The 16,906-nt window shown below is 39.9% G+C and overlaps 1 protein-coding gene across 1 annotated transcript in view; it reads left to right on the top strand.

Moving 5' to 3' along the window:
* GFRA1 (GDNF family receptor alpha 1) overlaps positions 1–16,906 on the top strand; it is a 129,233-nt gene that overhangs the window by 88,384 nt on the left and 23,943 nt on the right. The window contains exons 5-6 of the mRNA XM_019007146.2: positions 9,316–9,425; positions 14,517–14,651. Of these exons, the coding sequence (XP_018862691.2) occupies positions 9,316–9,425; positions 14,517–14,651 (245 nt within the window). The remainder of the gene's footprint in view (positions 1–9,315; positions 9,426–14,516; positions 14,652–16,906) is intronic.

The raw sequence follows: 16,906 nt of genomic DNA, 5'->3' as shown, positions 1-16,906 counted from the left end.
CACACATGTTTAGTCAAAAATATTGAAATCCAAGACAGTTAAATTTGACATTAAACTTTAATAGAGAACTAAATTTGAAGCTACTCATGTCCTTACAGTTAAGCAAGCACTTAATTGCTTTGCTGGATGGGGTTCCACTAGGAGTATTGCTATTGCTGATATTTTGAATTGTTAGTTGAGAGATTTCTGTAGAAAGCAGTTTAGCATCCACTGGCTTGATGAGTAGTTTCCACCCCCTGATCTATCAGATGTAGTGAAGATATGTTATGTACACCCAGTCAAATTTGGCTAACTTGCTGTTTCTGGGGCAAAGAAAGGGTGTATATATCACACAATAGCATTTTCTTTAATAAATCAAAATGCTTTTGTCATTTACCTCAAGCCATGTATATGCTACAGGCAAGAAGCTGCTCTGTGTTTAATGTAAATAACAGATCTATTCTATCAAGTCCATTCCCAGTGTACTTCCTCTGACATCAGTGACTTCAGTGGATTTATTCCAGGGGTGAATTTGGCTCTTCCTGTTCTGTGTAGGTAAATCTTCAGGCAGTGCTAATTAGGAGAATGTCAACTGATTTTACCATTCCATTATGCTGGACTTTGTAAAGGTTATTTATATCATTCTACATCAGGGCCCAGTGAGAGAATATTTCTGCTGGCAGTTCATCTATTAAAATAGCTGCAAGAAAATGTAAGCACCGGAGCTAAAAATAAAACTGTTTCTCAGCAGAGCAAGTGACAGCCACATGCATATTTTCAAATTTTAGCATTCTCATGTTTACTAAATAGAAATCACATTGCTTTAATTATGTTAATAAACACTGCCATGTTACTGGAGTAACTCCTGTTCAGTGGAAGCCAGATGTAAATGAACCGGTGTCTGCAAAGACTTCTCAGCAGAGGTGGTGGTTGTTTCCTATTCTTTAATGATCTGCTGGCTTTAAGACAAGTGACACAGAAGGGATTTTCTGGTGTGTATTTACTTTTGGTAGAGTTTCTGTGTGAGCTGACTGTGACCCTTGTCTAAGATTATTAATAGATGACCTTACATCAAAAGATAATGTTTGTGCTTACATTATATTTTTTCAAGCACATTCTACAAACCATTAAAGGAAGCTTTTCTATTGTAAAGCACATATGACTAAGAACTGTTAAATTCAAGCTGTATTATTTGAATGTTTAGCTCACTTTCAATTGTTCCAATTCAAGCATAAATCACAGCATCAGTTATGATGCTCCCTTTGCCAGTTAGTCATTAGGAAATGCTGGAGGTACATCTCAGTAACTGGCCATCATGCAGCATTGCAAAATATTTTTCAGAATGGACAGTTCATTTCAGAACAAACTCTGTAAATGTCTGGGTGTGTCACAGGCCATCAAGTCTTGGCCTTACATTCTTTTCTCAGCCTCGTGTGTTCACATTGTTTTGAGAGTGGATTAAAAAAAAAATGCTCTTGAGACAGCACATCATCCTTAACTGGTAAAAATTGTTTGTTTTCCAAGCTTAGACTACAAATCTGTGCTTTCTGTACTATCATTATATATCCATATATATCCATATTACTTGTAAAAGCAAGTAAAACATGCCGAATAGGATCAGTGCTCTCTTGGCTTGCTGCTGCCAGAACTTCTCCACTTGCTGTTTGGTGGGGCTGTTCTGTGCATGAAAAAAATGGATTCACATAAAAGAGACTCTGTTCTGCTTTTATCTTCTGTATTTCTGATTTTGTAGTTGTTGTCTTACTCTGAGGTCAGAGCAGTATTTTGGAGTAGCTCCAGGATGGGTTTCAGCCACGCTGGCTGCCCACAGACCCTGCTCAGTTGAGTGCAGGGACACACTGGACACCCTTTCTTTCCTTGAGCTGCCCCTCTGACAAGGAGATACAGAGTTATTTCCTTCAGGAATGTCACCACACATACCACTGAGAGATTTTCTTACTCAAAGAGCATCCCTTCATAACCTCAGGAAACCTGATGTTCCAGTACATCTACCAACAGAAACTTTTCTGGTAAAGAGAGAACTTGTATTGGACTTTTTAGATTATTTTCCATCTCTGAACTCCCATCAGCTTCATGCTTGAGCTAGTAATAGTCTATTATAGTTTATTCAAGTGGTTACAGGGAATATTATTGCCATGGTTGTGTTTCTCAGGTACTTGGAACCACATCCTTTCATGGTGCACTCACAATATAGTTACTGATAAACACTGACGAGCCCAGTGGCACGCTCAAGGACTTGCAGTGGCACTACTTTTCCTTGGCTTGCTTTTGGAGAGTGACAGTGATTTTCTTAGGTTACCAGCCTGTAATTCAAAGACTCTTCTGCTTGCCCAGCTAATGAAGTGAGAACAGCTCTCCCCATAATGCAGCAGTCCTTTCCTGAGTAACATCCTGTCAGGAGACATTGAGGGCTGGGCATCTTTCGAAATGCCAGTCATTTTTATTTAGATGTTTCAAATTAAGAGGCATAAAGGAAATTAAACAAAAATATATATAAATTCATGATAGTTGGAAAGCAGCTGGTGGATTTGTTCATGTTATTGGAGAGCTTTGGTACAGAGACAGGTAGACTAAATAGAAATCTTACCTGCATCCCCTGATAAAATCACAGGCTGACAATTCAGCCTGTCATTCTGTAGAGGACTGTGACAGAAGTGTTTTCTTTGCAGCTGAGAAGACAGAAACACATTATGAATGCTTAAGGTCGATGCAAGGAAACAGAGCCCTGCAAAACATATTTAATATAGGTTTGATTTCCTGTGGAATGTTTTCCAGATGTTCTCTCAAACAGGCCTCTAAAAAATGATGTGAGGTAATTTTTTTTAAAGGGAAAATTCTGTTTTGTGTCACAGCATCTGAGAATCACTGTTCTAATTCTTTATTGCATTACCTTGTGCTCAGGATTTTCACCATATTTTTCAAAATTGGTTTTATTACACAAAAGGTCAGTAGTATATAAATATTTATATAACCCAATTTCAAATAAATCATCCTTGTTTAGAATCACATTTGAGCTTAGTAGTTTCCCTTAAACCCAAAGGAGACCTAATATATTAAATTAAAATTACTCTCATGCATGATCTTGAGTCGCTTAGAGGATTTAATTAATGTTGATAAACTATGACATTAGTGTTTTGGTAAGTTCTTTTGATTTTCTGTAGCAGATTCTGTGTAAGAAGATCTAACTGGTCTAACATGAGCAAAGGAAAAAGGATAATAATAACAGAAAATGATACAGAAATTATTTTGCTTTCCACAAAGTGCAGTAAAAGAGCATGGCTGTAGGGAATTAATTTGTTAATAGAAAAACAGAAAGAATACTGTGTTTGTACTTTTAATTCTAAAACACAGATATGCATAGGTGGAAATGCTTTTTCATTTTGCATGGCTGAATTTCAGTGAGTTAGATCTCCATTTTCTGGGGTATTAAGTGTCCAGGAGGCCCCTGGTAAACAAAAAGCCTGAGTAGTAACATCAGTGCTGGCAAATGTGGTGGGGACATGGTACAGACAGCGAGCTGGGTCGAGTGTGGGTGCTCCTCTGGAGGGACCAGCCTTGGTGGGCTTCGTGCCTGATGCTCTGAGCAAGCATTCCTGCTGCTAGAAGGCATCTCAGTGCATCTTGTGTGGTCCCTGGTGTTTGTTCCTGTGTCTAGTTATCCCACAGTCCAAACAGGCTTCCTCTGTGTAATTGGGCATTGTCCATATTTTGCTTCCAGATGAACAACACAGTTTTGAGAGGCTAGTTGAATCCAGAATCAAATATTTGCTTGGGTTTATGTTGCCAGACATTTAAAATAACAAAACAGCAGCAAAACTAGATAAAAAACAGCTTTCAGTTAGTAGCTGGTATTTGAAGTCTAAAATCCTGTACTTTTTTCTGCCAGTGTTGGAAAAGGTTTGGATCAGGTCGTGTGGAAGAAACTGCCTTCAATACTTAGGTGTAGGGAGCCAAATGGTTTGCCATCATGTCCTTTTTTAACCCACCCACTCCCCAAAAGGTACAAATGCTGAGCTGGGTGTCAGGGTGCAGGGTGGGATCAGGACTTCCTGGGGACTCCAGGACAGGCAGGACAGAACCTTTTGGGCTGGGCTCATCCCACCAGCCCAGCTCAGGAGGGGGCAGTCCCAGGCATGGGGCATCTCCCTGGGGACAGGATGGGACATCAGCCCATGGGCAGACCTGGCTTGGTGGGGCCCATGGCTGGGCAGGAGCATCAGTGACCTCAGGGCTTGAAGCTGTCATTGTTTGAGAGGGAGGGTGGCAACTGAACACAAACCAGCCTTTTCCTTGGAAAAATTTAGTGGGGTCGCTGTTTAATAAATACATGGGAAAGTCACCTCTTAAATAAAAATGTCAGAATTTGTAGGTGCTCACAGGTGCTCAACAGTGTGTGTAGATAGCTAAGGAGGTGTAAGATTTATTAATATTACACAGCTCTAGTGTCCTTTAATGAAAAAAAGATGGATCAAAGCTACTTTACTATGTGCAGGGAGAGTCATCTCATTACAGGGCTCTTCTGAGACTTTTTTGTCCCACTGTTGATGGAATTGCATATGTGGCCTTTGCCTCGTTTTCTGTTTATGAAAAAAGAAGAAAATTAAATGATCCTCCAACAATAAAGCCATTAGTTTGGCCACATACCAAGCCTTGCACCAACTGTTGCATCCCAGCAGCAGCAGCACCACTCCAGCCATACGGGAACTATTTGTAGCCAGAGGAGGACACTGCAGTTGACCCCCACGAAAGAAGAACAAGTATTTTGACTTGTTGTTTTTTTCTGTAATGGTGCCATTTATCACTGTGACACACATTCATTGACTTAGTCTGGCTTTTTTCAGTGTGGGATTTATACCTCTTTTCTGTTTTGAATATTGATGCAGCACTTCCCTTACGTGACTGCACTCCCAAATGGTGTCTAGACGCTAGAGCAGCTCTGACTAATTAGTGTAGTCACCTCAGTCTCTCAGCTCTGGCATTTACGTACTCTTTATGGTACTGCTATAAATAGGTGCCTAAACACAAGCAGCAGCACAAGGAGAGGTGGCAGTGAGCGTGTCCAGACCTCACCTGACATCCCTGAGGTGTGGCACAGGAGCACTGGCACTCCCTGTCAGGCCAAGTGGTTGTAACCACTCACTTGGACATCACAACCCACGTGTGGGCAGCAGCAGGAGAGCAGGAGACCTGAGTTCAGTGTCTTGCATGCTGTGAACATCACCAGTGCCAAGGCAAGGCTGAGAGAGGTTTCTGTCCTCGAGGGCTCAGCCCTTGTGTACCAACAATAGTCACAGGGAAAAAAGGAAGAGAAAACAGCACCTGCCATCCCAGTGATGTGGATACTTCTTGAGGAGGAACCTGCTTCAGAGTGATGCTTTCACGATAGGTCATGATCTGCACCACATGATTTGCACCAGATCCAAACTAAAAATCGTAAAAATTTTCGGCAACTTCACAATTTTTATCATACTTTTAAATACTGCACCCATGACTGAAAGCTGAATTGACCAGCCTTGAAGAGGGAGAACTGATTAATATCAAAGATAACTTCAGGACGTCAAAGAACTTCTACAGAGCCTTGAGAAGAAAAAGTAGCGAAAACCTAATCAATGTTGTCTATGCAACGGTCTGTGCTAATATAAAATTAAATTGCTTCAAAAATTATATTCAGATTCAATACAATACTGCTATTAAAAAAGCTTATTTGTAAGCAAAATGTGAAAGTTTTGAATTATCCAACTGAGTGTTTGAAGAGCCACTATCATAAGGAAAGCAAATTAACTTTGCTTCCTTTGTATTTTTAACTGTTACAAATTATTTTACAGGTATTAATACAAAGCATTAGAGAATAGCAGGTTTGGGATTTTTTCTCTTCTTTTCAGAAAGGCTGTTTGTTGTTTGAGCAGATTTTCTTTGAATTTGCTGATGGGATTATTCTTAGTTTTCCAGCTAGGGGTATACAAAACATTTAAGGCTTTCCAGAACATCTGCAGGTTTTCCAGGGCTGAGTAGGACTAACTTAATTTGTGGGGTTTTTGCCCTGCAAAGAGATGGGTTTTTTTTCTTTTTTCTTCTTCCTGGAAGGAAGATTTCTGAGTAGTACCTGTTATTTATGCAGGGAAAAGGGAACAAATCATAAATGTGGTTGTGCACAATGAGGATTTTGTGACAGAAAAAGAAATTAATAGTTCCTTTTAAATGTGGTCCTGCTACATGATATGAACAATATGAAACTGCCTGTCTCTCTCCAGCAGTGAGATACATCTATGCACACTGCACATGTGAAAATGTGCACACTTGGAGGTACACCTGGCAAGCTCTGTTTGTTCTCTGCGTAACAAAACTCCTCAGTCCTGGGTTAGAAACCTTCAAGTTGCCTCCTGCTGAAGGAGCATTAAATTAACACAGTGCACATTTTTTGGTAAAACTGCTGTTATCAGATTGCTCTGCTTCCACATCCCTAAAAGGATTGTCTCTTTTACCCAAACAGTTTTTAATATTCATGTGCAATACTTTAGGATTAATGGTTCTCATTAGGCTAATTTGTCTTTCTCTCTAGATAAGTAGCAGTACCACTGTTTTGGTGTTCACTGCCAGTCTGCTGGAAATGTTTGGGGGTTGATCTTCACTGAAAGTATTGGAGTATTTTGTGGCAGATGGAGGTCTCTGCTTTTATTTTCTGGCCTTAACTTTATGTCCAGTGCAAATGAATCCACATAAGTATCAGGTGTGGTTAACAGCTCAGGAGAGAGTGAGAGCTTGGATTGTGTGAAGTTTGGATGACTGGCTAGGGAAGGGTTGTGAGATAATGTCCAGTAATGCTCAGACCAGAGCTAGCTGGACTATATTTGACTTATGAAAACTTAAATGTGCAGTGTTGTCACATCATTACTTTTTATGACCACAAAAATTCTTCAGAAATTCACATGGAAATCAAGGTCTATGCAAAAGAGATCAGCAGAGCTATTTTTAGGCTCCTTTAAAATTTACAACAAATAAGTTCTTTAAGCAGGCTGGGTAGTAAATGACTGGTTTTATTCCACAGTTATCAGTCCTTAAAAACATTTAGAGAAGAGGAGTGTATTAAATGATCTCTGGACCAATGCACCTAATAACCTAAGGGAGAAATGGACATTTAAGAATGATGAAATGTTTGCAAGAAGTGTTTTCAGGATTATCAAGATGCTGATTGTGTAATCCATTGCTGAAAAGATTTATTTGTGGTCACATAAATAATGAAATTTATATCCGAGGAGCTACTTTGTTTTAGAAATACAAGAATACTTTGTGCAGAAGGGTTGCCCTTTCTACCCTGGCAGAGGTTTTTCATACTAGATAGATGTAATAGGCTCTATTCTGTTTTAAACCTGACTTCATCCAGGTATTAGTAGAATTAGAAAAATCCTTGGAAACTGTCAACTCTCTTTGTTCCCAATTGATCCAAAAGCTGGATTCAAGCCACTGTCTTAATTACTGACTGGGAGAGGAATCACTGTAGTGACAGAGGGTTTCCTCTCCCAGATTTTCTTCCTGGTGCTGCTATTTATCTCTTTCCAAATCTTGAGACCCATTTATTCTCAGACTGTCTCCTGGTAGGTACACTATATATTCACCAGCTAAGTAGGCATTTTATGTAAATTTAGAAACATATGTATACATGGATGTGTAAGTATTGCTAGAAAGGTTGATTTTTTAAAGCTATTAATGGCAACTGGGTACAGATTTCTATCTCAAGATTAAGTGGTTAAATAAGGCAAGAGAGGGAGAGAAAAGCTTAGGGTTGACTGTGGCTTGAAGGCAACCATGGATTTTCTGGTGTCAGTACAGTTAGCTAGAGATGGAACTGAAATAAGGCCATGAGAACAGCTCTCATAAATTCAGGTACAGGTTGCATAGAGTTTATTTATAGGATGCTTTCTCAAACTAAGCCTCTGAACCTTTTGATGTTTGCCCATCGTTACTTTCAGGCCAATTAATGATGTGTATCCAGTCCCATTCTGGGGTAGGTAAAACAATAAAGCAAGCAAAGATAATTAGTCTCTGGAGCATGTAAACAAATAAAGTAAATCACTTGCAAATCACTTCTTTCTGCTAACTTTTGTGGGGTTGCTGCAAAACTGAAAAAGAGCATTTATATTGCAAATCTGCATAATGCTGGAGCAGTGATGAAAATTCATAGCTTATACGATTCTGATTTTGAGAGGGCTTTGCAAAGATTAAGCATCTGATCCTGAGACATTACTGTCGGTTGTCAGATGCAAAAGAACATTTTTATAACTATTTCACAGAAGAGAAAATTGAAGTAGGGAGGTGGTTTTTTGTTTGTTTTTTTTTTAATAGATGAAGGTCTAAAAAACACTTTGTAAATTAACAAAAGTCACTACTTTAAGACTGTAAGGCCAAGATGGGCAGGGGAGTGACTGTAGGATGTGTGACCTTGACCCACCTCATCAATGCCTGGCAAATTTCACAGACCTGAATGGGGGCATTATGTGGCCTTTAAATCACAAATAACCAGAAGAGATTCTGTCTGTTAGTCCTTTTAATTTCCAGCACGGTAGTAATCAGCTGATGATAATACAGCTTCACTCCTGGTCTTAAAGGACCTCCTGCATGTAATCATCATCCTCAATCACCCCTCCTCAGTCATGGGCTGGCTGAGGGAAGTGTGGCCACAGCAGCAGAACTCGATGCAGAGCACACTTTCCTTTCATCTCAGCCCTGGACTCAGTGCTCTGGGGTTTGGGTAAATGTGTATTTCACAGGAGCACACAGACTCTCAGTGCCATGGCCCTGGGGCGTGGGGAGGCCAGGCCAGAGCAGGGTGAGCCCACTCTCTGGAACATGGGACACCGCCAAAGCAGCTCCTGCTTCAAGTCTTGCAATAAGAGTCTTGCTTGCTCTCTGAGCACAAACATTGGGTTTTGTGTATTCAGTAAAACAGCAGAAACTGTGTTCTGAATAAAAGACTCCAGTTAGAGTTCAGATCCAGGCAAAATGACTCCTCATATGATAAAATCAGTCTTTGTCTTTTTTTCGTGGCATGAAAATGCAGAACATTTCTTTTAGTAAAGCGCAGGCATTCCTCTGTTGTTCTGTTCCTTTTTACTGTTTCCTTACACTTTCTTGTTCCGACTTCAAAACCAGATTCTGGAAAGAGACGCGTCTTAGAAAGAGACTCTCAATGTCTGAAATGTGTCCAATATGCATTTAAGTTAAAGAATATTAAGCCATGTCCAATAACAGAGTGTGTAAAAGGTAAGAATGCCTTCAGGCTTGATTTTTTAAAGATACGCATTTTTCTTGCTGTTGCAGATCTCGCCTTGCAGATTTCTTCACAAACTGCCAGCCTGAGTCACGCTCTGTTAGTAGCTGTCTGAAGGAGAACTATGCTGACTGCCTGCTCGCTTACTCTGGGCTCATTGGTAAGAGGGCAGGGAAGGGTGGGGGCTTGCTCATGAGAAAAAAAGCCCCAAACTGCATTTTGGAAGGCCTGTGTGAAATAAAAGCTGGAATATAATTCTGTATGATACGATGCTAGGCCAGTTTCTCCACCTGTGTGTTTCGCCTTACAGAGATCCTTGAGGTAGGCTTGTATATTACAAGAAAATTAAGGATGGAAGATAAGGAGAGAAAGGTGCTTGAATTTGAAATACATAGCAAGCTTAAAAGGTAAAGCTTACTAGGAGGGTTGAATGCAGAGGACAGAAGAGTAGGAAGTTAACAAGTAGAAGTGCAGCTTGGTTGATATTGCAGCTGTCGCCACAAGTCTGGCTAAACACCTGAACCTGAGGTATGAAACAATAGATCAATCCAGCCTTTCATCAATTCCAGCTGCTGTTCTTTCCATGATATCCTTCTGTCCACTCTAAGTGTTTTCAGAGATGCCTGCCAGTGAGATGAGCTGGGAGTGAATCTGAAATCCTCTTCCCTCCCCAATGTAGTTATTTTTGTTTGTTGTCACCTTCCTGAGTGTCAACAGGCACAAGGATGCCTTTATGGAAGCCAGATTCCACATGCCACACTCAGTATTTGATTCCTGAAAGAGAGAAATCATGTCAAGAAGCTGAATGTGTTGTAGAAATATCATAGTTGGGCAATAAATAATAAGTGAATGTCAAAACTCTGAAACAAACAAATTTGAAAGGCCACCAGATAAGATGATTTTAAGCTTACAGCCTGCACCTGCTGCAGTGCAGCAATATCCCCTTCTGTTGGGCATGAAGGTGCCAGCTGAGGCCCTGAAGCTGATCCTGCTGTTAAATAAATGTCTCTGGAGATAAGATCGAAATGAAAATATTCCTAAAATAGGTTTGGTTTGCTGAAAAATGACTGAAAGCTATACTCAGTGGCTTATTGTTACCATTCTTATTACTCTAGCAGCTAACAAGTGAGGTAAGTCCATGTGGCAATGGGTAAAATGAGATGTGATGGCTTCAAAGGATATTCTTCTACCACTGAAGAGATTAAGACAGTATGCAAAGGGTATAACATCTGAACAGTTATGACAGACTGTCATTTGACTCTGAAACAGAGAATTGAATAGCCTTGAAATCTGATCCTGTCAATGAGATTAAGAAGTCTGGCTGCTGGCAAGGAGTAACTATTACTAACAGATACTTCTGGGTAAGAGCTGCCGAGTTCTGGCTGGACCTAGAGAATTCTGCTGGCAGTTTTGTTGGTTTTCATTTTTCAACTTGACCCCAAGGATGACCCAGTTCCTCTTGTGAGGTGTTCTTGTGTTTCTGGGGATGACCAAGCTGCAAAACGCTGTCACACATCAGAAATGTGGAATGGGTGCCTAAGGAGTTCAAATCAAAAGGAGATCTAGTTTTCAAAGGGAAAAATATGCATTTTTCTTCCTTCATGCTAGCCCCTAGAGACATGCAAAAGAGGAACTGACTGGTGTTAGTTTATGCTTCTTAGTAGTAACTCTTTTAAATCAAGAAATTACCAAAACATTTTGTGTGCTGAAGCAGTAAATTCCTGCTTCTGATACCAATCTGATATGAAAGTGGAGTAAAGCAGAAATCAGCAGTGTAATCTTTCAAATGTCTGTTTAACAGATATATAACACAGGAAGAAGAGTTAGACTGTGGGTAAGAAGCTGCTACAGATCCATTTGTTCATCAGAGCTTCAGGATCTCCATTTAATTAAGATAAAATATTTTTCATTAAAAAAATACAATTTTGCTTAGCTATTTCATTAAATGTAGCAAAAATTACACCTCCACAGAGTTTGTTCAGGAAAGTGAGGCTTCTCTATGGAAGATACAGTGGATGCAGTCTGTCTTGAAATACAGGCATGTAATGTCACTGAAATTAGTGGAATCCCACCTAAAATTTATGACTTTAAATGGAAATAGAGGCAGTCACAGTTTTTGTATGGGTTGCTTTATCAATAAAATGCAGAACAGTCTGTAAAGACTGCTTTAATGTTTGCATCACGGTGTTACGTATATAATTTTAAAGATATGTCTGCTTTACAGGAATTTGGAAAACTTCAATTCGTTGCTTTAGGCTCCTTATTGTAGTATAGGGATAAGCTATTGTTTTTTTAATTAGCAGAAAAAATTAAAAAAATAATTAATGTAAAAGGAGACTGTGGATAGCCACGTTTAAGTCAGTGCTTTGGTTACAGCCTGGCTAAGCCATCTGGGCCTTCTGCACTCCCACATGAATTAAGATTTGCTCTAAGTGCTGACTTCAAGATCTGCTCTAGCATTCACTTTCTGGTACAATTTCCCTTGTTTTGAGCAAAATCCATCCAAGTTCCCTGGTATTCCCAGGAATCCCATGAGAGTTTGTGTGAAATAATCTGGAGTTGCTTTGGGCCAAAGAAACTTCAGCCCCATGCCCCTTCTCAGAGGCTCAGCATCCATCTCCTTATTTATTCACCCTAATTTGAGCTTAACCTCTTGGCTGAATTCAGGCCAACTCTGCTTTTGTCTAAAATGTGGAGGTTCTGCTTTTGTCTAAAATGTGGAAGTCTGGCTGCTGGCTTTTGAGACCATGCAGAGCTGTTTGATACCTAGAGCTCAGAAAACCAAGCATGTCCTATTTTACTGCCAGCCACCGTGGTTCCTCTGATCCTTTAGTGTCCATCAGCAGAATTTCCAAGATGCCAGCTAGTGGAGATGGGGGGAAGGGAAAGGGACACACGTTGCAGGGAAGAAAGAAAATCCACCCCAGGAAACCGAGCATATAATCCGCTTGGGTTCACATCTGCCCCCGGGTGTAAATGACAGACTGATTTTCTACTAGCTGCTCTTTCAGCCACTCTGTTTTTGCTGGATGCACAGTTTCTGTGCTGTGTACACACTTTACTTGTCCTGTCTTTCCTGTATTCATCAGCCTTAATTGTACCTTGGTATCTGTTACACTTTTAACCCTCGTCTTAACCCATTTTAATTACCTTATTACCTATTTGTGATAAGAAGGTCTTGCCTCAGTGACCTTTTTAATTTCCTCGGTACCTTTCTGGGTTTTTAACCCTTTGCTAAGCATTTGCTAATTAGAACTTTTTTTTCAGCCTATTATTTTCTTTCCATTTGCAAAATCCCCTTGATTTTCGCTTTCTCACACTTTTCTGATCGTGTTGCAAGGCTGAAATAGTGTTCTGAACCATCACATGGATGAGGGGGAGACATTTTAATGTGTTTTCTTTTAATTTAACATCATTCCTCTTCTTATTTATCTACTGTCCAGTTTTCATTAACAATGCAAATTATATTTGCCTATTTTACTAAATTCTCTTATCTCCATTTAATGAATTTTGAACCATGCTGTTTACTCATGTACTAATCTCATGTAGAATTTGAGCAATTATTAGTGCAACTATCTGTTAAAAGCTGCAGGAAACCAAAGGTATGGGATTATAGTCAGAGTTAAGAACATCCCAAAACAAGAGAAAAGATGCTTTTTGTGAATTTCACAATGGGACCACATTAATTTTCATTTATTACTGTCTTCAGCCAGCCCTAGTGCCTGTTGTCCTTTGTCTCCCACATCACATATGAGGCAGTTTGCATGTTGATTTGTTCATTTCCCAGCACTGTGTGGTGACTGAAAAGCTATTAGACATCACTCTGTGATTTGTGTTATTTCTAATGTTCCGTTTTTAGCCTGATGTTTGATAGCCCTTTCCCGTCTGTTATTGCAGACTGTTGGACCCTGGACCTATGGACCAAATTTTCTCTCCTAGTGTACACTTCGGGTCTCTAACATTTGTCCTTCATCTATTCCATCTTCATAATGACTGCTTTGATGTCAGTTTTGAGGAGATGTGATCACATTTCCTCACAATATATGACCTGTCCTAGAATTGCAAATTATCAAGTGAGGAACATGTTCCCTGAAGCAGCTGGCAGCTGTTCAGGTCTGGAATACCTTCCCCTTTTTATTTAATTTTCCTCTTTTGGTCAGACAAATAAAATAAAGATTCAAACTTCTCAATCCTAGGGAAATTTTGGAATATCTGACCTGCTGGGGTATGCATTCAATGGTAATGCATTCAGTGAAACTACTGGCTTGAGCAAGTGCTCATCATACAGCAGTTTCCTGATCCAGATGAGTGATGAACAGTTGCTGTGCATCTTTTAGGACACAAAATGCCTGCTTAGGTTTCATTTCATTCATGGTTGTCTTGAGCTGGCATATAAATGGGGGAATATTTACCCAGGAGTTTGTAGCACAGTTAGAATGACCCTGTGGTAGAAAGTTGTTGGCAATGTTTAGGAAATAATCACTGTACTGAAGAAGTAATGAGACAGCAGGATTGATAGTAATTTATTACCTACAACGAATCTTCTGTACCTTGTCATTAATGCTGGTTTTTGCTCTGTTCATCACCCTAACCCACTCTGCTGGCAGGTCTCTCATGAGCACCCTGGGGTTAGCACTGCTCCAGGATGTCGTAGGGCTCCCCTCAGCATGACCAGCATTCTCCTTCCTCATGCATTTCAGAAATGTTTTTTCAGTCTGGCTGCAGACTTGGGGAGGAAGCACAGGTCTGGTTTCAGCCATTTATTTGCAGTGAGAATTAAAATGAGAAGAAACACAAGTGAGGAAGGAAAATCAGATTTTTAAGTGCAGCTCTAAGGACACAGTCCACTTGTGTTTGATTTAGCAGCAAAGCCCTTTAAAGAAGTGCTCACTTTCTCCCAACCCATCCCTCCCTCTGCCACGGTTTTCTACCTGTCAGTTCTGCTGATGCAGCTCACTGTGGGAATCCTTTTTGGAGGGAAGAAATGTGTCTTCAGTGTGTGAGTTGTGTTACAGTCTCTAAAGTGATTGCATTCAAACCACAGAGGGTGTGAAATACAGACAGAGCTGGGTGTCAGAGGCTGAGAGGAGCCAGGAACTGTTAAATCTGCGGGTCAGAGCCCTGCTGTGGCTCTGTGTTGTGACTCCAGCCCCGAATGCACGACTTCCCAAGGGCTGCTTGCCATCTTAGGGTGGAAGGAATGTTTGAGAGCAAAGGTTGCTCACAGTGCTGTGCTTCATTCTGGTGACAGGCACCGTGATGACACCCAACTACATCGACTCCAGCAGCCTCAGCGTGGCCCCGTGGTGCGACTGCAGCAACAGTGGCAACGACATAGATGAATGCCTGAAATTTCTGAATTTCTTCCAGGACAACATATGCCTTAGTGAGTGCAAAATTAGGTGTCTTTTAATGCATTGTAGAGTGTTTTCTGGAATTCCTTTACTGCTTAAGTGTGTTGTGACGCATCAAGGCCATCACTTTGCACTTCGTTGAGCGTGGTTCTGTTGTAGGTGTAAAAATTAAAAGAATGAGCAAATATGCCTGATACTGTGATTTATGGCCAAGGTAGCAAACATGAGAAGCTCTTGAGAAAAAAAAAAACAAAACCCAGAGTTTTATGGTATTGAAATATGTTTACATCACAGGTCATATTTGGAGCCTAACAGTCAGGCAGGATCTTTACCATGGAGTTGCAACACCTGAGGGTTTTCTGTAGAATTGAAGAACTTCATATTAAAAAAGACATGTAGTTTAGGATATGAACGATTTGCTGTAAGTATAAATTGGATTGTGCTTGTAATTTACAGCCAATTTCTTTTTTTTTAGGATATTTGATCTCAGATGCCCAGTTTTAACACAAGCCTGGATAGTAACTATTGTAAAGATTTTGTTAAATTATTTATTTTTTTTTTCTGTCAGATTCACTTCCAAATTAGGGACTATTACAAATTTCAGAATGGCTCAGTGGAGTCAATTTTGGCAGGTTCTCTTTTCAAATTTCCTGTCTGCCTGGAGCAGCATAATTGGATGATGTGGAGTGTGCATCAGAGTTTTAATTTCAGATAAATGAGGAGACCAAAAGAGCTTGGCTTCCCTAGTCTAGCAGAGCAGAAGCTGAAAGGCTACGTGGTTGTCCTCTGAAATTGCATTAGTGGGGCAAGCCCAGCGAGGGGAAGGGATTACTTCACCTGCAGGACAATGTTGGCATAAGATCAAAAAGGCAGATATTATCCATACATAGCTTTGAAATTGGAAAGTTTTTAACCATTAGACTAAAGTTAAGAAATAGCACTTCCAGCAGGAGTTTTTAGGGTAAAGGTGGTTCTAAAAGTCATAGTTCATGAGTTTATGCCAAGAAGCAGACATCATTGCTTTTCTCAAAAACAGTAAATGAGCTCAGTGATCCAGACTGGCCCATCCAGCCCTACAGACTTGAGGTGATGGTAGTGCAGGGTTCAGTATTTTCAGGGTCTGAAAATCCCCACTGGCAGCTGCTCAAGAGGCAGCATTGCAGTGAAACATGGAGTTCTGTGCACAAAAACCTGAGTTGCTCTGTGATACACTATTTATTAAGCTTTGGAAGAATGAATCAATTACTCAAGATCATTTAACAAAAAAAAAAAAAAAAAAGGAGATAAAATACCCAAACTTTACGAGGGGTAGAATTTAAGAATATGCCATCAGACCTTCTTCAAGCCTAATGGCTGTTGCCATTTATATCCATTGCAATACCTCATTTTTTATTCATTTGTGAATGTATTAATTTCTAGAGTGTTACAGGTTCCTTTTGGAACATAAAGACAGAGCGATTCCTTGTCCTTTCTTTTGCCATCAGTACAAAAGCATTAATGAAGACAAATCAAAGACACTGGAGGTTACTGTGAGACAAATTATGTCATCCTAGCTGCAGGATAATGTCTTCTTCAGGATGAAATTAAAGGTGTTTCGAGACTTTATACAAAGTTTTGTCTCTCACATAGAAGAGGAATTTTTATGAATTTTTATTTTCATTAGTGAGCCTTCCGCTGCCTGGAGAAAATGTCATTAAAATACTTCTCACTTCTTTTACACAATACAAAAACCATCTTTTTCTATGGTGGGAAGAAACTGGGATTTTCTTGCTAGTCTTGCTAGTTTTTCAGTATATTTCCCCTTCAAAATTGAAGATAAACCCGATATTTGGGTGATTTTCAGCAGTGATCTAGTTGAACTTGCTTACTGCAGGAGGTTGGACTAGAAGACCTTGAGAGGTTCCTTCAACCCAAACAATTCTGTGATTCTGTCATAGAATAATAAAATATCTCAGGTTGGAAGAGGCTCCTAAGGATCATCAAGTATGATTGTATGAAATAATTGAAGAAGAGTAATTGTAAAGGCCACTTGTTACTTTGAAAACTGGAAGGACTGCAGGTATTTCTGTGACCGTTCTTGCAGCAACAGTGGAAACAAAGAGTTACTGTGATTTTAGGAAATACTGCTTTTTATATTGACTTATTCAGGGAAACACAAGAAAACTTATCATTTCCCTCTTCCCACTTTGTCTCCATTAATGCAGCTCATTCTGGTGCTTTTTCAAGTTCTCTTTGCATGTTGAAGTTCTGAGAACTAATATCAGAATAAAATACATCTTTTTTCAGA

This window comes from Parus major, chromosome 6 (genome assembly GCF_001522545.3).
Source record: "Parus major isolate Abel chromosome 6, Parus_major1.1, whole genome shotgun sequence".
In the NCBI taxonomy this organism is placed as follows: domain Eukaryota; kingdom Metazoa; phylum Chordata; class Aves; order Passeriformes; family Paridae; genus Parus; species Parus major.
This window is presented reverse-complemented; position numbering and strand designations above follow the sequence as displayed.